The 22,718-nt window shown below is 37.5% G+C and overlaps 3 protein-coding genes and 1 non-coding gene across 18 annotated transcripts in view; 3 read left to right on the forward strand and 1 right to left on the reverse strand.

The window, feature by feature from the left end:
• Positions 1 to 11,731, forward strand: part of PRPF39 (pre-mRNA processing factor 39) — a 47,085-nt gene extending 35,354 nt beyond the window's left edge. For 4 of the 6 annotated variants that reach the window (XM_023546137.2, XM_064292421.1, XM_023546140.2 and 1 more), the window contains 5 exons: positions 176 to 302; positions 665 to 933; positions 1,784 to 1,968; positions 4,752 to 4,826; positions 5,097 to 11,731. In XM_023546137.2, coding sequence (XP_023401905.1) covers positions 176 to 302; positions 665 to 933; positions 1,784 to 1,968; positions 4,752 to 4,826; positions 5,097 to 5,283 — 843 coding nt within the window. In that variant the 3' untranslated portion in view covers positions 5,284 to 11,731. The remainder of the gene's footprint in view (positions 1 to 175; positions 303 to 664; positions 934 to 1,783; positions 1,969 to 4,751; positions 4,827 to 5,096) is intronic. The other 2 variants (XM_003408501.3, XM_010588610.3) reach the window with 1 other exon arrangement.
• LOC111750230 (small nucleolar RNA SNORD127) lies at positions 998 to 1,083 on the forward strand. Its single transcript, XR_002785383.1, has one exon. It is a non-coding gene; the product is annotated as a small nucleolar RNA SNORD127 (small nucleolar RNA).
• On the reverse strand, positions 6,516 to 20,334 carry FKBP3 (FKBP prolyl isomerase 3). 2 transcript variants are annotated; one of them, XM_003408505.4, is made up of 7 exons: positions 20,188 to 20,328; positions 16,913 to 17,014; positions 15,715 to 15,822; positions 10,823 to 10,958; positions 10,272 to 10,339; positions 8,593 to 8,690; positions 6,516 to 6,866 (listed from the first exon to the last, which is right to left on the reverse strand). In XM_003408505.4, exons 1-7 carry the CDS (start codon positions 20,293 to 20,295, stop codon positions 6,812 to 6,814), a joined length of 675 nt encoding a protein of 224 aa, XP_003408553.1. In that variant the 5' UTR covers positions 20,296 to 20,328; the 3' UTR covers positions 6,516 to 6,811. The 2 variants fall into 2 exon arrangements, with proteins under 2 accessions (XP_003408553.1, XP_064148494.1); XM_064292424.1 differs by lacking the exon at positions 15,715 to 15,822 and having other exon boundaries at positions 20,188 to 20,334.
• A 156-nt stretch (positions 20,335 to 20,490) lies between these two features.
• FANCM (FA complementation group M) overlaps positions 20,491 to 22,718 on the forward strand; it is a 75,554-nt gene continuing 73,326 nt past the window's right edge. For 6 of the 9 annotated variants that reach the window (XR_010323153.1, XR_002785299.2, XR_002785300.2 and 3 more), the window contains exon 1: positions 20,493 to 22,401. Coding sequence is in view for 5 of the 9 variants with exons in the window: in XM_010588614.3 (XP_010586916.2) it covers positions 21,885 to 22,401 (517 nt within the window). In the remaining 4 variants the exon portion in view is untranslated. Of the gene's footprint in view, positions 22,402 to 22,718 lie in introns of all 9 variants that reach the window. The other 3 variants (XM_023546133.2, XM_023546134.2, XM_064292420.1) reach the window with 2 other exon arrangements.

Here is a 22,718-nt window from a genome sequence, read left to right on the forward strand (position 1 = left end):
GACTGCTGCATATGCCAACCTCGTTGCCTCTCTTCGTCCTTCCTTACAGAAACTAGTCTAGTGGTTCAATAAAGGTGCTGAATGGGTTTAAAAATAGAATTTTATCGTTCTGTCACATATTTAATGGCTTGCTGAACTGTAAATTATTCAGTATTTCCTCTGTTTCTGTATGTAGTATGCAAAGTACATGGAAAACCACAGTATTGAAGGAGTGAGGCATGTCTTCAGCAGAGCTTGTACTATTCATCTCCCAAAGAAGCCCATGGTGCATATGCTTTGGGCAGCTTTTGAGGAGCAGCAGGGTAAGAATGAGGAAATTCTGTTGATATTTTTGGGGTTTTAAATTGCATCAGGAGAAAATTACAGGAATTAAGTCAAGTGGGATGGTATAAAGCAGGGTTTGGCAAATGTTTTCTATAAATGGCCAGACAGTAAATATTTTATACTTTGTGGGCAGTAAGGTCTCTAATTACTCAACTCTGCTATTGTAGCTCAAAGCAGCCTTAGGCAGTCCATAAACAAATGAGTGTGGCTCTGTATCACATATTTACAAAAACAGGCAGAGGGCTGGATTTTGCCCCTTGGCCATCATTTGCCAACGTCTGGCATAAAGGATCTTTCAGAAATTTAAACAAAAGCATAAACATGTAATTACTATTTCTAGGTAATATTAATGAAGCCAGGAATATCTTGAGAACATTTGAAGAATGTGTTCTGGGATTGGCGATGGTTCGTTTAAGAAGAGTAAGTTTAGAGCGACGGCATGGAAATATGGAAGAAGCTGAACATTTGCTGCAAGATGCCATTAAGAATGCCAAATCAAATAACGAATCATCGTTTTATGCTATCAAACTGGCCCGACATCTTTTCAAAATACAAAAAAACCTTCCAAAATCAAGAAAGGTGCTTTTGGAAGCAATTGAAAGAGACAAAGTATGTATTGTATTTTTAAGAATATATTCCATTAAAAAAAACCACTGTCAGATTTTTTTCACTTTGGCAACTGTGATGACAGGTTTGGTCTGTATGTAATATATTTTATTACTAAATGAAGACAACAGTCCCTCTAAACTGATGTTGCCATTCTTTTTTTTTAATTCATCTGATTAAAAAGGTTGAGAAAATTAAGATCATTATCAGATAAGTGTTGCGGAGATTGTGATACTTCGTATTTTCTCCACTTTAGAAATTTACAGCAAATTTCTTGGTTGTTAAGTAGAGATCTGGGAGAACACTTTATAAACAAAATCATGCCAGTTGTCCACATTGTAGCAAATGTAGCAGTGAGAATGTTCTTTTTCCAAAGTATTTCATTTTATATACCAATTGATATGAGGCAGTGTATAGGAAATTTATCCTTTTGTACGTTTTAAGTTATTGTCGGGTCTATTTAAGACACAGGTTTAATAGCAATTAGTTTGCTTCCAGCTGCAGTTTAAGATGTTTATCTACAGTTATAAAAATATAAATTACTGGAAACTGTACAGGTCATTTTTATATGTTTATTTTCTAATTGTCACATAATATTAAACCCAAGATAGGACATAAAGTTTAAATTTATTGGCATTTAACAGTTTGCATAGTTTGGGAGATCCTTGTACAAAGTCACTGTCCATCAATGTGCTAAAGAGTATTTTTTCATCCCTTTAAATATATACTGATAATGTTATCAGAATTACCAGTATTGAATGTTTTCGAATTGAGACATAAAGAATGAAAGTATTTTAAATATCTATGCTCTAATCAAAATATTTTAGAAATATTATTGATGCTTTTTACACAGGAGAACACAAAGTTATACCTCAATTTACTTGAAATGGAATATAGTGGTGACCTCAAACAAAATGAAGAAAACATCCTAAATTGTTTTGACAAAGCTATACATGGTTCATTGCCTATTAAAATGAGAATTACATTTTCTCAGAGAAAAGTGGAATTTCTTGAAGATTTTGGTTCAGATGTTAATAAGTAAGATCTTAATTATATTGTTTCTTTGAATGACAGATGATTGAATATTGGTATTTTTGGATGGGAATTTGATGACAAGTAAAAACTAATACATTGTTTAAAGATGTTTGCCTAGGTTGTTACTTTTTCCTCAGATACATGGGGGGATAAATCCAATTTTGTAAATGTTTTATATACTTAACAGAGGACATAGGGTTTTCTTTCAAAACTTTTCAAAATTTTAGCGTGGTAATTTAAACCATGAGTGGGTGAGATAAGGCAAGAAGCAACAATCCAATAAAAAGGGAAATGGGTCAAGGATTGAACCCTGAAACACACATTTAGTAAGTAGGCTAAGAAAGGTGGGTACTGTAAATCTGGAATAGGAATTCCATTTTATCAGAGACTGGAGAAAAGAGTGGATGTGGTCTCACAGATCATACCTACTGGCCTCATTTTTTAGGCATTGCAACAGGCTAAAAGTTGAGGGTGGTGGTGTAGAAAGGCTCACTAGGGGATTTCAGAAGAGTACAAGTTTAAGGTTTAAATTTGCTAAACAGGAGAGGAGTATTGGTAGCGCATCGCTGCAGTTCTGGTCCTATTGATTTTGTGAGCAAATATCCAGTGCCATGTGGCTTCTCTAATTCCTCTAATTTAGAGCGATTACATTGAAGTGGCTGTTGATAAACTGAGAACTACTTGTGTCTCAGTGTGAAAGTGTATGTGTATATATTGATTTTGATGCAGTGTAAAATTTCAGTTAAATAGCTAATACCATATTTATTTGATATAGTAAATTTTTATAGGAATTAGCTAATGTAATTTTCATAGTCTTATGAGGGTTATAGGTACTGTTCTATTAACAGACGAGGAAAGAGACTTAGATTGGCCACATTTTTCAAAGTCAAGCTATTACACTCGGGACTGGGATTAGAGCCTACGTCAAAGTCTGAGATCTTTACTAACATATGTACTGTATATTTAATGTTTTGTTTAGCACTGAAGAAGTTATAAAAAAGAAGTGAGATACGTGATTGTCAGATGGTACAGATATCAGAGGAAATAGGAAATTGTATGAGGTAGCATATAACTGATAGGAAGGCTATGATCAGAATGGATTTGTTGTGCTTCACAGAGAAGGTAGCGCTTCATTTAGTTACTACTGCAATCTGATAAGCTGAGAACACACAATGTGAAAAACCAGGTCAAGTTGCTCTAAAAATAACATGCTTATTGGAAGGTTTCCTGAAGTAGTGAAAGTGTGATGTTGATCATGCTGTACCTTGAAAGCTAGACTCTTCAAATACATGAAGTAGGAATTTGACAATAGTGAGCTATTGGAGTTTTGACCAATGAGATTATATGACATAGCACCTTCAATATGGCAAGTAACACGTAGACTAAATTGGAGGCTCAACACTGATGCCATTTAGGCTCTTGCAAGAATAGGTATATGGAGGGTTTGAGTATCAGGACTAAGATTGTTGAAATTAAAAAAAAGGAAAAATAAACGAGACTTCTTAGAGATCTAGGTAGGCAGTATAATGAATTTGTAAGAATTGACTTTGGGGTCAGATAAACATAGGCTTAAATCTTAGTTTCTTCACTGGCCTAGTTTTGTATATTTCACTTTGGCAAATTACGTTTTGTTATGTGAAGATCAGGCTCTTATCACCTGCCCCACACAGTTGTTGCAAGGTTTAAATGAGATTAGTCCATGCGAAATGCTTGATGCATAGTAAACACTCAGCCCGGAGGCGGTGGTGGTTGTGTGCCATGCAGTGGATTCTGGAACATAGTGAACCTATGACAGAGTAGAACTACCCCATAGGGTTTCCTAGGCTATAATCTTCATGGGGCAGATCGCCATGTCTTCTCTCCTGTGGAGCTGCTGGTTGGGTTAGAACCATTGATCTTTTGGTTAACAGTGGGACACTTAAACCATTGCACCACTGGGGCTTTTTACAACCTGAGGCTACTGGTGTTAATTTTATAGCCCTTTGAGCTTTTGGGAATGAATACTACTGGTAACCAGTAAGTAGTTCCATATGCAGGGTGCCCGGGAAAGTAAGTTTAGCATATGCATATAAAATACCATCCTCATTTCTATAAAAATATCTTTACAAAGGTATTTCAAAAGGTGGTAAAAGGAAAACAAAATTACCATAATTTTAAATTCACATTTTGACTTCAAGTGACATGCTGTTTTTAAAGTTCGAGCTGAGGCAATACATGTATCAAGTAAGAATTTTTTTAATTTATTAAAAATTACCTTTTTTAAGCAATGAAAACAAATTGTATTTCAGTTTATGGTAGCTCTAATTCAGTTTATCACTTGGCCAAAGTTTAAATACACTTTTTTATGCTAACTGGTGTTAGGTGACTTGGCTATTGTTAAATGAGATCTCAAATGTAGACAAATTATAGTGTGTCAGGATTCATGGTTTCACAGGACAAAAAGCACAAAAAATCGATAGGAAGGTTACTGTCTTAGTTGTGTGATAGATGGTTCTTAGGCAGGCTCTCCCCAGGTGGCAGAAATGATCAGCCAACTAACATACAACGAACAGACCTCTCTTCCAGTAGCTCAGTCAGGAGGCCTGGGACTCACTAAATGTCCTGGTTTGAGTCATATACTCACCACTGAAATAATCCCTAGTTGGGGGTATATAACTGTAATTGGTCAGGCCTGTATTCCTGGAGCCCCAGGGATATATGGACAGAGAATGGAAGGTTGGAGGGGGAAGGTATGTGGTTGCAACAGTTTGGTTTTTGTATATTCCAGAGGATTTTTTTCTTCTCAGGCTTCTGAATGCTTATGACGAACATCAAACACTCCTGAAAGAACAGGATTCTTTAAAAAGGAAGGCAGAAAATGGGTATGTAAGTTCTTGCTCAATCAAGGATGCTTAAAAGAAGGCATTAAGTAAATACCTTTAAAGATAAATATTTTTAAATGTCACCTTTAGGTTGTAAAACTTAGATAACTTCATTTTTATGATGTGAATGAGGATTTACTGACTTTAACATCCTAATTTGAGTGGTTAAGAAGAACATCAGTAAAAGACACGGACACAGATGACAGTCATTTGTTAAAGTACGTATCTGTGGGAGTTTTAAAAGTTTCCGTTTTGATTTTTTATTTATAGATCAGAAGAACCAGAGGAAAAGAAAGCACACACAGAAGATACAACATCATCATCAACACAGATGATTGATGGTGATTTACAGGCAAATCAAGCTGCATATAACTACAGTGCATGGTATCAGGTGAGTCCACATAACAGAATTGTTTTGCTCATAGATACTAGGAACATAAATTACTTTTTTTTTTAAAAGAAAGAAAAAAAATTTTGTTTCAGATTATAGAATACACTCTATGCCTGTTGTCTTTTGTGGTTCAGTCTTTAAAATTTAAGCAGTGAATACAGCTTATTTTCTTAAAAATACCTCCTTTAATTATATATTCATAGTTCTGGTATGCTAACATGCTTGCTTTTTCCTTTCAGTACAATTATCAGAATCCTTGGAATTATGGACAGTATTATCCTCCTCCTCCAACCTGATGGGAAGATGTATATTTCAGATGGAGTGTGTCAAAAGTGTGAAAAAATTTTTTTTTAAGCGAGGGATGTAAACATAGTATAAGCTTGTCATATTTGATAACTTGTCTTCCCTGTTTCTGTGTAACATGGTTCGTTTAGTAATAGGGAAAACGTCACTTAGTAAATTACCACAGATACTATTTCCTACCATTTATAAAATTTACTTTTTATTGGAGAACTATTTTTTTGATTTTTGCATTAAGTGGTCTAGAATAATTTTGAATGCATTTGCAACAGAGTTTTGTAGCCTTAAGGGTAGGAAAAAAACTGACTGGAAGTTATGTCAGTGTAGTATAAGATTCTGAAAACACAAGGGCTGCTTATTAAGGATTTACCTCCTCTGTAAAAAAAACTGATTTTTAACCTTTGCTGACAATGGGTTTGTCTGCGTGTTTCAATTATCTTGTGAACTTGGATCTAGAATTGCAGAAAAGGTACACTATTAAAATACTATGCCTTGGTATAGAGATTATAAATGAGAAGATGGAATGTTTGCATCCCTTAAAAAAATGAAAATCAACTTGAAAGTACATTGTTGTTTCAGGAAACTTTGTATTTAGAATATTCATGTAAAACTTGTGAGCAAGCTTTCATTTTGATCAAACTGATCATCCACATTTTTGTAATAAAACTGAAGACTTATCCAGTAACTGTTGATGAATTTATTTTTTGGGGGAAATCAACTAATAGTAACTTTATATTTACCATTATTAGGTTTTGAAGTGCACTTTTCCTAAATTCAGGCTATTAATGCCAAAATCTCTTAGATGTTTTAAATTTTATATTTTCCCTTCAAGCTTTATGCTTTTGTCAGTATACAGAAATATTTTAAAGATTTTAAGATGCATATCCACAGCAAATCCTTAATCTAGACAATATTATTATGAGTTACTCTCTGCTCTGATATGGTCCATAATCAGAACATTTGTTACCACCAAACAAATCACACATCAAGACAGTGGATAAATCTGTATTGAGCCTTTTACTTTACAACACAAGGTAAAAGGAAAATCAGTTCTCTTTGACCAATATTTTACACAGCTGCAGTAAAATATTTTAGACTTCAAGGATTTATAATAAGGGATTACATTTATCCAGAGTTGGGAGATCAAGTAAACAAGGTTTTAACTCCTTGAATTTACCAGGTGACTCCCCCATTAAACACAATAGTAACCAGCTCTAATTAGTTACATAAGTTTCCTCAAGGCCAAGTTTTATCATTGTTGCTGTGTTGTCTTTAGACCTGAAGCCTTGCTATTTCAATCAATATCCACTAATTCCACTTCAAAAATGAGTTTTGCATTTGGTGGAATTCTGTTAGGATGTCAAGGTAAATCTGATAAACAAAAACTACCCCTCCACCACCACATCCTTAGGCTAAAATTTGCACACCGGATCAGAGGATAATAAATACTAGTCTAGAGATTCTCAAAAGCACCTCTGCATTTCCTTTAGCGGAAAATGGAGATCATAACCTATCAGTACAGGCTGACTACTAGGTAAGCTGAGCTCGAACTAGGGAAATCCTCCACCTGAAGGCCTCACTAATACTCCCAAATTAATCTCCACTTAATGAAGACTGCTACTTAGTACTCCAAGAAAAAACATACATGAATGACTTAAGCATAGCTGAGTATATATCCTACGTTAAATCAAAATCCATGTAAGGCAGTACATGAAACTTACTGGGAATCTGAAGATGTTCAGAGAAGGATGTGATTTATGCACATCAGAAAGTCTTGGGATGCTTCGTGAAAGAAAGGGAGCTATAACTGACCATCTGATTTTGACAGACTAAAGGGGGCTGAATTATATCCCCAATGAATCTTAACTGATAAGACTACAAAGAGACCTTCCAAAATTAAAATCAAATCAAAAAACTTATTCTAATTGGTCCAACTATTCCAATGGGAATGAAAGCCAACAAGTTATAAACTATCTTCCCACTTGACCGACTGGGTTGGTCTTGGAGTTACAGTTTATTAATCTTAAAATCTCAATGCAGAAATAGAAAAGATGTTTTATACTTACTATTGCTACCTCACACTTTCTGAAGGGATTATTAAATCTCTATAGCAAACAACATTGCTTTTTTAAAAAAAAAAGTTCACAAACCTTAGATCCACATAAATATTGTCATTAGCAGTAATCTCAAATTGTTGGTCTTAGGTCCCTAGGTGGTGCACATGGTTTGTACTCGGCTGCTAATGTAAAAGTTGGCGGTTCAAACACACCAAGCAATACCACAGAATTACAGTATTGATGGTCTGCTTTTGTTAAGGTTACAGTCAAGAGAACACTACTGAGCAGTTTACGCTAACACATGGGGTCCCCATGAATCGGAATCGACTGGATGGCAACCAATAACAATGTTGGTCACGGGGTCACCTTTTGTTTCACAACTAGTAATCCCCAACATGTGTTCCTTTTCTAAGCTTTGACTATCTACAGTTAATAGTCTGAAATTACACTGTAGCATAAAATTATCATGACTCATACTTCCATTCTAATACTATTGCTACAGTTGTTTGTATAGGGCTTCTTAATGAAGTAAACCCTTCATATAGTAAGTATTGCCTTTCAAAGATGAGAGCTTAAAACTTCACAGTTTAGGTCTTAAAAAATGAAAGAAAAAAAAAAAAAACAAAAAACCCATTGCCGTCAAATTGATTCTGACTCACAGTGACCCTACAGGACAGAGCAGAACTGCCCAATGGAGTTTCCAAGGACTGCCTGGTGGATTTGAACTGCAGACCTTAAGTAGCACTTAACCACTATGCCACCAGGGTTTCCTAAAAATGAAAAGAGCTTGAATAAAAGATAAAAGGAAGAAGAATCCAGCTCAAGTTTGAATACCTGTACTATTAGAAAATACTAACTATTGCGTATTCACGGAGTTGTTGACACAAAAGCATCTAAATGTCAGGAAGACTAGTTTGGACAGGATTCTTGATCAAGAGGTTAGCCTAGATGGCATCTTTCAGAACCTTCAGCTACTATGTTAGTGTTTTTTTCATTCATTACAAAGGAAAAAGGATACTTGGCATCAGGCTGTCCTTTCTTCCCATAAGCCCATTCAGGTTCAATCTCTAGTCGAGCCTTTTCTCCCTTACTCATAGTAAGGAGTGCTTCATCCCACTAAGGACAAGAACATAAAAACCATGATTTTTTTGAAAAAATACATGCAATACTAGAAAACAGTCAAGATTATATAGAAAAAAGTGTGTTACTGCATTTCATTACATCCTAAGGTATTTTCTTCAATGAGTCTTTGTATCTTTGGTCTCAATGGAAAAAATAAGGATATATATTAAACAATACTTTTTCAGTGTAGTAGCCAAACTTCTCAAATGATATAATGTGCAAAAGCACTTCTGTAAACTGTAACATGCTATACATTACAGAAACCAGTTTGTCATAAGCACAATAAAATATTTATTATACTGTTACATCATAGTACATACTTAAAAGTTTACTTTTATAAGAACCAACTATGCAGTAAAACTGATTCAAGATTATCAAACTTATATAATAGTGGGAACATGACTGGTATGTAAGATGAAACGACAGAGGCTTCTGAGTTACCTCTCCATTTTTTCCCCAAATTTGGATCTTAAAGCCAGTCACCAAGAATAGTTAATAATCATTGAGACGAAAGGATACAGAATGCATTCCTAATATATACCCTGTTGGAATACAGCAATCTCATAAAGCTTAGGGCATAATTAGGAAATTATGCTGATGTTGTGTGGTTGGCAACCAATGTCACAATATGTGTACTAATTGTTTAATGAGAAACAAGTTGTATAAACTCTCATTCTGAACTACACAAATAAAAAGTTACTTTGAAATATTTGACTATTTAATTTCATAAAATATTAAAAGCTATCTATGGGTAGTTAATCCAAAAATAGTAGAAAATTATGCTGAGATAGATCGGTCACATATTTGAAATTAAGAATATGGTTGACTAGATTTACCAGTATGCGAATCAGTTATAAAAACCAAACTCGTTGCTCTAAGTCATTTCTGACTCATAGTTACCCTATAGGAGAGGGCAGAACTGCCCCATAGGGTTTCCATGGAGCAGCTGGTGGATTCAAACTGCCAACATTTTGGTTAGCAGCTGAGCTCTTACCACTATACTACCAAAAGCATGCTTATATTTGGAAGAGTTTCTGGTGTTTGAGTCTAGATTGTGGGAGGTGAGAGGCCACAGAACGAACTTCTATCTCTATCATTTTGGTAGAATAGATAATTTACCTTTCCCTATCTACATGTGGTTCAACGGCTATTTAACATTTTACAAGACTCTTAAAGACAAATTTAGTAAGGCAAACATTCTGACGAAGAATTACTTCATGAAGAAAAAGTAAATAAAAAAGGTAGGCATGGAAGGAACTAATATTTGTGTCTCTTTCTACTATATTAGGGGCTTTAAATTATGCTTATTTAATCTTTTAAATAATTTGAAATATTTATTTTAAATGAAATAATCTTTATGCTTATTTAACTTTTTAAATAAGCAGCACCATTCATGTTTTATAAATAGGGAAACTGAGGCCCAGAGAACTGAACTTAGAGATCATACAGCTGGCAGATAATAGAACCTGATTTGTCAGAATCCAAAGATTAGGAATTGGGGACATAATGAAAGCACGAACAAACTCTCCACAACACCATACCACAACACATGTTCTACTGTCATTCTATACTTACTCCTCTGATTACTTTGCCAACTCCAACCTTAAAACTTAAAGGCTTGGCATTTTTCTTCTTCTTTGAACCTGCAAAACAGATTTTCCTTACAATTAATGATAGACCTTAATCTTTATTAAGAAATTAAGTTCTAGTGGAAAAATAAAAAGATTTAGGTATTCAAGTTTACTTCAGAGTTTACAATACCATGTATTATATGAAAAGAAATTCCAAATGCTGGGTAATTTACAAAGAAAGTTCTAGATGTAAAAAATAATTTTACATCTAAAATAGCACACTATTCTTTTATGTGAAAATACTAAAGCCTCACTTCAGGAAGCTTAGTTTAGACTAAGCTGCTCTAATTTTTGCTTTCCAACAAGCTAGAGGTCTTTAGTTACGCAGTCAATAAACAATGAACTGAAGACCTCTTCCAAGTAAATCATATGTGTAAAAGACTTCAGGAAAAAAGTAGGTGACAGCCAATAAAAAGGTACTGTCAACCACTCATCTGTCTACCACAGAAATATTCTGTACTGTTTTTAAGTTGAAAAGATTACATGCAGACTTACTTGTTTGAATATTAGTATCAAAAACAGTCCCATCCTGTAGTGTTCCTGTATACCAACAGTGAACAACATCTCCCTTTTTGGGAAAGTTGGTTTTATCTCCCTTTTTAAGAACAGATTTTGTGTATTTTGGTGGACCCTAGAAACAAACCAGGAACAGCATATACACAGAGTTAGCACCTCATGTATTTCTTTTAGAGTGATGAAAAAGAGACACCTACAGAGCTGTGCGCTAAGTCAGGTAGGAGAGAGCTGACGAATCTGGTGACAATCTTTTGTCTCTGGTTCACAGCTCTGAGTTAAATTTACTATCTCAAGTCAGTGATGAGAATATTGGTAGCTTGTCCATATCCAATTTTAAGTTCCAGCTTCACTGGAAATAAAAGTTATTTTGACAAGAGTCTGTTCGTTATTCAACAAACCATAAAATGAATTCAATCCTTCCTCAAGGTTAGAATTATTTAATTCCTATGAAATCATAAAGTGTTATATAAAGCATTGTAATATTTCGTCAAAGATTTTAGTTGTTTCAACACCAAAAATTGGTATTACTAATTCATTATATCCAATTACAATCAATAGTGATATTTCCTCCCTCCGAACAATTAAATGAGTTCACACATATATGAAATTATCTACAGAAGTTGCCATGAGAGGCATATTCCCTAGAAAACAGCAGGATTATCAGGGCCTTGGAGACCTGGTGGCACAGTGGTGAAGAGCTTGGGTGCTAACCAAAGGTCAGTAGTTTGAATCCACCAGCTGCTCCTTGGAAACCCTATGGGGCAGCTCTACTCTGTCTTATGGGGTTGCTATGAGATGGAATCGACTCGATGGCAATGGGTTAGGTTTGGGGATCAGGGCCTTAAAAAAAAAAAAAAGTAAAGAGTATTGTATATCAGTAATAATTCATATATGCAAAGAAAGTATGCTAACATAGAAAAGATGGTCTACCAAGCCCCTTGGGAAGCAAATGTAAAAAATGTAAAAGTAACCCTTCTTATCTATTTGTACCTTGAATGCAGGCAGGGAGGGGTTTGCATTATCTAAATCTGCATTGAGTTCCTAAGTTTCAGAAAACAAGTAACAAGGTGTGGCTTCTGGATATCAAGGAATCCAAATCTCTTTGACTCCAGAGCTTAGAAAGAGAGAGAGAGAGTTTTCTTTATTCCTGATCTAGTTCTAATGGGTTCTTAAATCATGTAGATTTTTGTTCACATTTACTTCCTTGGTTCAGGATTTCATCTCTTTCCAAGGCTTGTAAAGAGTCTTACCTCTGGGCACATAGTATATCCCTTTAGTCAGTCCTCCACTCCGCTGCTGGAGTAATCTTGGTTATTATTGCTCACAGTTTTATGCTCAAAGGCCTCTGCCATACAGGATCCTGACATCTGTGTAGAATTCTGTCCCTTTTCGAACACCAATCTCTTCCAAGACCTCTTAGATAGAGCTGGCCACTACTCTGTTCTGTGTCTCTGCTCCCACCTCCTACCAGCTTCTGTTAGAGCATGTGTTACATATGTTGCCATTTTTGAACTGTCAGGTTTCTCACAGTGGTTTTCATTAGGGCATTTTTACCTCCAAGAGATATTTTAGTACTGCCTGGACACATTTTTCGCCATCATAACCTGCAGGGGGCAGGCAGGTGGATGCTACTAAACATCCTACAATGTATAGCATTGCATCATTTGCCCTCAAGCTGATTCCAATTCATAGCGCCCCTATAAGACAAGAGTAGAACTGCCCCATAAGGTTTTCTAGGCTCTGATCTTTACAGCGGCAGATGGCCAGGTCTTTTCTTCCACTGAGCTGGTGGGCTTGAACTGAGCACTTAATCATTGTGCCACCATGGTAGCCCCCAACAAAGAATTACCTGGTCAAGATGTTATTAAATGTCAACCTTGGTGTAAGAAATATTGAGTGGTTAGCTGAATGAATTCATTGATTTCTTACACAGATTTTCTTACACGGGAGAATATGTATTCCTCAGCCCAAATGAATACTCACAGAAAGCAATAAATTGGTGTTCTGATTTATTCTAATATAATATTTCAATCTCCTGTGATTTCAGCTGGAAATTAATTCTGGGTATAGAAACAAAATATGCACTGGGATAATCTCAACAAGGTCATACTATCCTGTGTAATCTTATCATAAAGTCATCTTCCCTGTAGGATAGACTGTAAATTATACCACTCATAGCATTTCACTTTCTCGTAAGGTATTCTTTAAAGGATTACTTGATTATACTTTGATGAGAACAGTCTTAATACAAATATTTTCATTAAAGCAAAGGTTAAAGAAATACACGACTTCACTAAGAATATTTAAAACATTTCTTATTAAAGGTCTCTGGACTAAGAACATTCAAAACTGATTTGACAGTTATACATTTTTTTTTTCCAGTTATACATTTTTAAAGTCACTTATTTTTCAAGTGGGTAAAAGACAAAAAACTAATTCTCAATATTCAACTGTTTTATTATGTGACACATGTTTTCTTTTGGAAAAGTCTCTTCTGGAGCTGTAGTCCTAAACATATCTTCTATTTACTCTTGTTTGTACTCCCAGAAAAAAGTAATTCTAGATACTGCCCCTAACTGAATAGTGCCTCATTAAAAACCAGTAATATATAAAGAAATTTCATTAATTAGTTAACATCTGATTGATATATTTCGCTCATTATGTGATCAAACTTAACAATGCATAGAATTTTACGCTAAAAAACATTTAAAAAGTAAAGCAAAAGGAAGAGATACTATTAAACACCTATTATTTGCCAGTCACTTAATACATATCCCACTTGACCAAAATCTTCTGAAGGCATCACCTACTTGAATTTTGCAGAGATTGTTCAGGGAATTCATGCAACGTAACTAGGGAGTAGTAAAGAATGAATTCAGACTTAGGTCTGTCTGAATCCTAAGCTTCTGCTCTTTCCAGTATGCCTCAAATATTAATGGGAGTAACAATAGTTAATGCCTATTGATGCTAATAATTAAGATAGTTAACACCTACTGAGCACCTCCTGTGTACCAGGCACTATTTCAAATGCTTTACAATGAATTCTAATACAAACCTTATGAGGTAGGTACTACTGTTATCATCTCTGTTTTATGGACAAGGAAACAGAAAAACAGGATAGCGTGGTTAAGTAACCTATTTACAGTTCCGAAGTGGCTGTACAGGATTGGAAACCAGGTACAAATTGATGGTTGGATATACAGCCCATGCTCTTAACCACTTTACTCCCTTCTCAAGCGCGTATGTTAGGTTAGCACACATGGTATGCCAGTCTTTTTCTTTTATCAGTTATGGCAATCTTTTCCCCATCTTTGATAAAGTAAAGGCTTGGATAGGGCACACAGCTAAAAGGTAATGGAGTCCGGATTTATAGTCTAATGGATTGGTGCTTTGAACTAAAGCCAGACTGCTTCTCTAAATCAAAAGAAAGTCATACCTACAGCTTGAGTACAATGTACAGTGAAACCTGCGAGAGCCAGAACTTGGTGGGATTGCATCCTTTTACCAAGTCTTGCAAGTTTTCTGCCTCTGACAGGGTGCAGCCTTACCACTTTTCTATCACTCTCTATTAGTGAAAAATATTTGAGTTTTCCTTCTCTGATAGGTTTCTGCCTTATACAGGTTCCAGCTTTCACAAGTTTTACGGCATTACAAAAGTAATTAAGCATTAACTTTTTCCCTGACACCCCAATTTCACTTGTTTAGCATAGAGCCTGTCACACAGTGAGAACTCAGTAACATTAACTAACTTTAATAATATATTTGATGACTCAAAACAAGAAAATTTGATTTCTCTCAAATTCAAGTGGGCAGATGGATGCCATGCTACCGAATTATCAAGTCATATTAACATTTTTAAGGAGCCCTGGTGGTGAACCTGAAAGGTGGCAGCTTGAACCCACCCAGCAGTCTGAGGGGAAAAAGATTATGCAGATTAACTAGCTTTACTCATATACCACATCTATGGGGCAATGGTGATTCAGTGGTAAAATTCTCACCTTTCATGTGGGAGACCAGGGTTCAATTCTCAGCCACTACCCATCTATGCGTATTGCTATGATGTTGAACAGGTTTCAGAGCTTCTAGACTAAGACAGACTGGGAAGAAAAGCCTGGAAATCGCCTTCCAAAAATGAGCCAATGAAAACCTTATGGATCACAATGATCTGATCCCCAACCAATAATGAGGATAGTGCAAGATCAGGCAGTGTTATATGCTGGGCATGTGGTTGCCGTGAGTCAGGGGCTAACTTGACAGCAGCAAACGACAATTCTATACTTGAACTTATACTCTGTCCACAAATACCCAAATGCTATACCTTCATCAATAGGCTACACCTCTTTATAAAAACTAAAGACTATTATTACTGAGTCTAAGACCACTAGAAATTAGTAAACTTGGTTGGCCAGATACAGAACAAACGGCAAGGTTATAGTCAAGTTAGCTTTACTAAGGCTATCCTCATGACTTGTATCTTTTTTTTCAGTGTTTGTATCAAAATATAAAACCTAGGTTGCAGCCAGGCCTGGAGTATGTCTATTGCCACGGATGCTGCGTACATTAGAGAAAAAGCTAAAAATAATCAAAAGGGAAGCTTCTTTTACTCAGTCCAACCTGGCTATAGAATCAAGATCTTAAAAAAGCTTTGAAGCTCAGAAGAGTCTGGCCCAGACTCAGACAATATTAACTCAGAGCAATTTCTACTAACTGTAAAGTTTTTTTTTTTTGGCTCCAGTGCACCTAACAGCAATGACAAACTCCAATCAGTGTTTGGGTCACTGTGAATGGGGCCCTACTAACCAACCCCCCACTATGTAAAGCAAATACTATTTATAAAATTCACATGAGAAAAAAAAAAATTATATACAAACCTCTTCCAGAGTCTCTTCAGACTTGGTTTCTTTGGGTTTGTCATCATTAACCTTCACATTTTTCACCTGCTCTGACACCTTATTTATACTTTCAGTACCTTTGAAACGCTGTAAGGAAAATATTCTCACACTTATCATGTATACAATGGGCAGAAAACTAGGAGACACCTCTAGGTTTTCAACTTCTCAAATGAATTTGCACTACACATACAGGCAACAAAAATCAAATGTAAATAAGTGGCCTAAGGAAACTTGCTAAAAACAAATGAAGAATTTTATGTTAAAAAATTTTATCAGTAAATTATGGCCCTCAAACCATCTTACAATACAAATTCTGAAATGAGAACCATGACATTTAGAAAGGCCATCTTAGCCAGAAGTGCTAGTATAAATGATCGTATGTCTACTTGTTGTATAAACTGATTCAGTCTCTTTGGAATACAATTTAGTTAGAGGCGTTAAAATTTAAAAAATAATTCTACTTATACAAATATATGTTCAAAAAATAATTTGAAACTCAGGGGAAAAAAAAGTATGCCGTTATTCAACACACTACTATCCAAAACAGCAAAGTAACCACACATTAAGTGAAAATCAATAGAAAGGTCTAACTACAGTAAAATCTCAACCATTTAAACAAATATATGCATGGAAAGCATTCAGAGAAAATATTCTGAAATGTTTAATATGTTCATTTCTAGGTGGCAGAATTATGTACTGTATCCTATTTAAAAACAGTAGTTTTTTATAATCAGAAAAATTAATAGTTTCTAAATAATATAGTTGACTTGACAAAATCTAGTAACATATATCCCAAATCAGAAAATTTTCTGTGGAAGATGGTCATTTCACAGTGAACAAACATTGGAGAATTTCCTAAAATTGTTTTTTTAAAGGCTCAACCTAAAACTAAACCAGACTTTATGGAGCTTATTTTTTAATATGCAGTGTAAATGCTTAATATGGTAATACCAGTCAAAATAATGGATTTATAACTTTTCAGTACCATAATCATCTCAATTTAAGCTACTACTGAATTATTTTTAAAAATCTGGCCCCTTTCAAAATATCCATTCTGCCATGTTGCTGATCAGCCTCGCTAGATTTGATAGCCAGTCCATTTATGATTACAGTTAAAAAAAAAAAACAAAAATAATTCTTCTTGGGAATAACAAATCTAAAATTTAACAATACTTACCTTAGTTTCAAAAAGATGGTTATAAGCTGTAACCAGATGTTCCTTGTTAGCTGTCTTAGCCACATTTTTAATGTTTCCTAATAGCTTATGTTCTGCAAGAAACTATAAAGAAAACTGCTTAGAGAAAATAATTTCTCTTAAGAAAGGTCTAAAATTAGAAAATGACTTTTTCATGTTAGCATTTTAAATAGTACTACTACTGAAGATGAAAAAAAAAAAAACTATAATTTACACTCTATTAAAAAAAGTTTTTTTTTTCCAGGAAGCTTGAAAAAATATTGGGTAAGACTCATACAGAAGTGTAGTAGTAATATGTAGGTATCACACTAGTGCATCCTAACCCTTTCCCCATCACGGAAAAGAACATTTGTATAGCAAGCACACTGTGGTGACTGGAGGAAGCTGCTCATGGCAGGAGGCTACCTGACCCTGGCCCTGGGAGCGTCCAGCCATGTGGGGTATAGTTTTCTCCCCCTAACTGTACCCCATTCTTGGCAGATTTGGAAGCACTGTTCCACAATGTTATAGCATGGTGGCTAAACATATGGGTTGTGAAAGACCACCTGGGTTAAAATCCATTTGTGTGACCCTAGGCAAGAACTTGGCTTTCCTAAGGAACCGCTTTTCTTATCTGTCATGGAAGATTTACTAACAGCATTTTATCAGGGTTGTTACAAGGATAAAATGCAATAACCCATTTTGTGTTGTTTAGCGTAGAGCCTGTCACATAGTAAGAGCTCAGTAAACGCTATTATGATTAATATTTAATAACTCAAAAGTAACAGAATTTCATTTCTCTCAAATATAAGCTGGCAGATGGATGCCGAACTACTACTGAAATATCAAGTTATAATATTTTCAAGGAGTCCTGGTGGCACGATGGTTAAGCGCTGGGCAGCTAACCAAAACATTGGTGGTTCAAGCTTACCCGGAGGCTCCATGGGGGAAAAAAGACCTGATCATCTGCTCCCGTAAAGATTACAGCCTAGAAAAACCCTATGTGGCAGTTCTACTGCTATGGGGTTGCTATGAGTCGGAATCAACAGCATCTAACAAAAACATTTTCACAAAATTATGTAACTTGTGGATTTTCTTTAATAACTTGTTTCCCTCTTATTTTATTCTACTTCCTTTTCTGCATTGTCCTTGCTTGATTCCTCGTTTTGTTACTTTCTCAAAGTTGTCCTTTGGCATCTTCTAAGCTTTTTATAAAGCATTTTTTCTAACATTATTATTGTATTTATTTTCTCCTTTTTCTCACAATCATTCTTAGAGAAGTTTTCAAAATAATAAGGGCTGGTTGGGAAAGAGAGAAAGTTGGTTAAACAGAAGTAATTAGTTGCTTTGGAATGCCTTTGATTTCTTTAGCAAGGTTCCAGAAAAATATGCCAAATACAAGCATTTCTTTGATACCTCGTAACCAATAAAATAATCATCATCAAACGCTGAGTGATAATCATCAGTGTCTCAGTGAACACTGGAGAGTATGCATTTAAAACATTATAAAATATTCTGATAATGCAAAAACCAAACCCTTTGCTCTCGAGTCAATTCTGACTCATAGTGACCATGACAGAGTAGAACTGCCCCACAGGGTTTCCAAGGAGCAGCTGGTGGATTCCAACTGCCAAGCTTTAGATTTAGCAGCCAAGCTCTTAACCACAGCACCGCCAGGGCTCCTCTTGATAATGCAAGTCTCTTGAAATTTTCCCACGTGGGTCAGTTTTGGAAACCCTGGTGGCCTAGTGGTTAAGTGCTACAGCTGCTAACCCAAGGGTCGGCAGTTTGAATCCACCAGGTGCTCCTTGGAAACTCTGTGGGGCAGTTCTACTCTGTCCTATAGGGTCGCTATGAGTCAGAATTGACTCGACGGCACTGGGTTTGGTTTTCTGGTTGGGTCAGTTTTATATTAGATTATTTTTTATATGAATTTCATGAACAAAGCAATTTTAAGGCGTTAAATGTTAATGATATGCCTACTCTATTCTGTTGTACCAGCTGAAATATAAATTAAAATAACCCCATTAAAATGTTTAAGATTCCTGGCCTTTCTTTTTGCACTCGGTTTTGTCAAACACTGTCAGTTATTGCCATAGCGAACGCTGTATAAACATTTGCTGAATTAATTTAAGAGACAGATGCCAAAAAAATTACTCAGGATTATGGAAATGAAAGCTGGAGTTTCTCTCTCCTTCATGACCCACCCACCCACCACCACTGGAAGTAAATTACAACCTCCCTCCCCTGCAAACAAGAACCTAGAAACAATTGAAAAATTACTTTAAATGTAAGCTTAGAAAACCTAAAAATTTAGAGAAAGCACACGCAAGCCGCTGCTTGTATTTCTGATGAGTAAAGGATGCCGCTGAGTATCTTGTACAAGAGAGGTATAATAAAATCTTAATTTCCGACAAAAAAAAAATCACGTCTGAAAAAAATAATTTGTGACTACGGAACGGGTAGTTAAGATGGAGACCGCTGAAAAATGCTGCGCGTTTTTACTATGAAGAACGCCAAATCAATTTTTTTTTTTGTTTGCGTGCTTGTAACAATGGGAGACAACTGCGTAAGAAATGTGCATTAACTCCCCCCTAAATAAAAGATGAAACGAACAAAACCGAAACCCGTTGCGGTCGAGTCGATTCCGACTCATAGCGACCCGCTAGGACAGAGCAGAACTGCCCCATAGGGTTTCCAAAGAGCAGCTGATGGATTCGAACTGCCCTTTGGGTCAGCAGCCGAGCTCTTAACCACAGCGCCACGAGAGCTCCAAAAAAAAAGGATTCAAAACCGAACCCACGGGTTTTAAAAAATCACACATAGTATTTGGCAAATTTAAAAAAGCACATGGCACACACCATTACCATACAAATACTGATATCCCTTCCTATTTTCCTAGAAGCCCACAGCCTACTCCCAGGGGGTTTCATCCAAATCCCTTGTCCTCGGGCCCCAACCTCCAGCCGTAATATTTCCCCTGCTCCATTTTTCACGGCCTCCACCCACTCAAGTATCCCCGTGAGGCTCTAACTCCCTGATAGCAGCCTGTGTGCCCCAGGAGACAAAGCTAATCCTCCCGCCCAAATCACACCAGCCTAAGGGACCGCAGTACAGGTCCCAACTGCAAGCAAGGCCGCCGCAGCCTTCCAGACCACCGGCCGCGCGAGGAGGAGGGCGGGGGCACCGAGGAAGGCAGAAGGTACGGGCATCTCGGGGTGGGGGGGGTGAGTAGTCCCTCCGCAAAACCAGCCCTGACGCCCCGACGTCTCTGGTACCGAATCTGAACCATGACTCTGCAGAAACTTGATAATATCCTTCTTGGGCAGTTGCTCGCTGCGCAGTTGCTCCACGGTCCATGCTCGCTGTGGAACGTTCGCCGCCATCTTCCCCCGCTGCCTCTGCTCTACTGAGCTAGCCCGCCTGGCTGGGCATCGCACCGCCCCTGGGGCGGGGCGTGGACCTCGCGCGGAGACCTAGGGGGCGGGGTCACTGAGTTACCAAGCGGGATTGGGTCCTGTCCTTGAGTGACGTCAAGGCTGCGCTATGAGGGCTTCTTTGTTGGCTCCGGGTAAAACCAGCCGAGGTAGCTGTAGCCTGTGACGTAGCTGAAGACTATGAAACGTCATCTAATTTTAATTGGATCGGTTGTGGGGCGACCTCTTGTGGTGGTGATAGTTAGTCGCCTTTACCCACCGTTGTTTATTACCAGCGGGCTGCAATGCCTTTGGAAGTCCAGTCTGTAACTGTTTCAAGAAAACAGCATTCAGACTCTTAATCTCTTTTAGTTCCAGCCTAAAAATTCGTATCTGAATTGGCTCAGTACTTGTCAATCAGGTTATTAAAGAAGCCAAACCCACTGCTGTGAAATCTATTCCAATGTATATTCCGAAGGTCTCACAAAGGAAACTAAAATACGACGTGCTCCTCCAGCCCCACCCCCAACACGCGAAACAGCATATCTAAACGCAAGTTTAGGAACTTGAATTAAATTTAAAAATGTAAAGAGACTGCACGCAGGCTATCACTTCTATTTTCGATAAGTGGAGGATGCCGCTTGCAGCTGATGGTGATGAAAATGGTATTATTGATGCTCAGAACAACCCCATGATGTGTGTATAAAAAATCGAGTCCATTTCGACCCCATACTTTTCTTCAATGCCCGAAGAAACAAATTTACAGAGGCTGTTCAAAGTCGCCAGGTGTAGTGTGGAGAAGCCGGGACTTGTATCCACATTGAGGTACCGAGCTATTGCTAAAATGGAGTAAGAGCACACTGACGCTTTGTTATTTATCTGATAAAACGTAAGGCTCCTTCGCTTTTTTTTCCCCCCGCATTTTCGAACGAATAACAGGACCAGACCAAATTCAATTCTCTTTTAACAATAAAAAATTAAAATAATGGGTTGTCACTTCTTATGCTGGGAGAATGAGACCGGGCCTTTTGTTTTCTCAGTCTGGATAAAGAAGAGGAATTACTTAATTCTATCTATATATGCCTTTGCCCTTCGCTTCATCTTCTGATTTAAAAATACAATCAATAAGAACGAAGGCGCCTTAGACGATCAGTAACATTAATTGTATAAAATTATACGTCTTTCATTGTCCCGGGATTTCAAGGTCATTTATCATTTTAAACGACATCACGTTAGTAATGACGCCCGGACACCTATTGTTTAGAAGCGGAACTCAAAACTAGAGTCAATGAATACATTAAAAAGGGGACCAAATTTAGGGCAACTCCTCAACTGCGCGCATCCATCTCCGGGAAGGCCACGAGGATTTCCGTATAGCCAGCCAATCATATTCCCAATCCGAAGTTAGGGGCGGCATTTTCAAGCCGATGAACTGGCCGCAGTCCCGCCTTCTCGTTCCACAGTTTTGCGCGAAGGAAACCGATGGGGATCGAAACGGTGGCCGTTGAGCTGCTGCAGCTACCGGTGCCTGAGCAAAGCGTTTGGTGGCCATCGGCGTAATGAGCGGACGGCAAAGAACGCTTTTCCAGACGTGGGGCTCAAGCGTCTCCCGATCTGTCGATGCTTCGGGTCGCAGCTCCGGAACTGAGCGGCCTCAGAGCCCTGGCACCTCCAAGTCGCGTTTCCCTGCACCGGCAGAGGCTGCGGAGGCTCAGCCGGAGTCGGACGATGATGTGCTTCTGGTCGCGGTGTATGAGGCTGAGAGGCAGCTGAGTCTAAAGGATGGCGGGTTCTGCAAGTCAGCGGGCGCCGTGTGGATTTACCCAACCAACTGCCCGGTGCGGGACTACCAGCTGCATATCGCCCGGACCGCTCTGTTCTGCAACACGCTGGTCTGTTTGCCCACCGGGCTGGGCAAGACCTTTATTGCCTCCGTGGTCATGTACAATTTCTACCGCTGGTTCCCTTCCGGCAAGGTGGTCTTCATGGCTCCCACGAAACCCCTGGTGGCACAGCAGATCGAGGCTTGCTACCGAGTAATGGGTATACCGCAGTCCCACATGGCCGAAATGACAGGTATCTTAAAAACAGAGACTAATTTGGAGTTAAGAACTGGGTAACTCAGGGGAAAGCACGTGTTCTGATAGAAATAGAGGTAGAGAAATCTCTGACCCTGTGGAATAGCCCCCAAATCACAGAATGGCCATTTTACCCTCCCTTCCTTAAAACAACATCTACTTGCATTGTAACAAGTCCAGTCCTGGTGAATAGGGTTGCTTTATTTAATCTTTAGAGAATTTGTGTAGGCTGTCATCTAGAGCATTTTGAATCGATTATGCGTGTATACCCCATGGGTAAGTGAATATGACGTTTTCTGGCTTTCCAAGAAAGAT

Source organism: Loxodonta africana, chromosome 10 (genome assembly GCF_030014295.1).
Source record: "Loxodonta africana isolate mLoxAfr1 chromosome 10, mLoxAfr1.hap2, whole genome shotgun sequence".
NCBI lineage: Eukaryota > Metazoa > Chordata > Mammalia > Proboscidea > Elephantidae > Loxodonta > Loxodonta africana.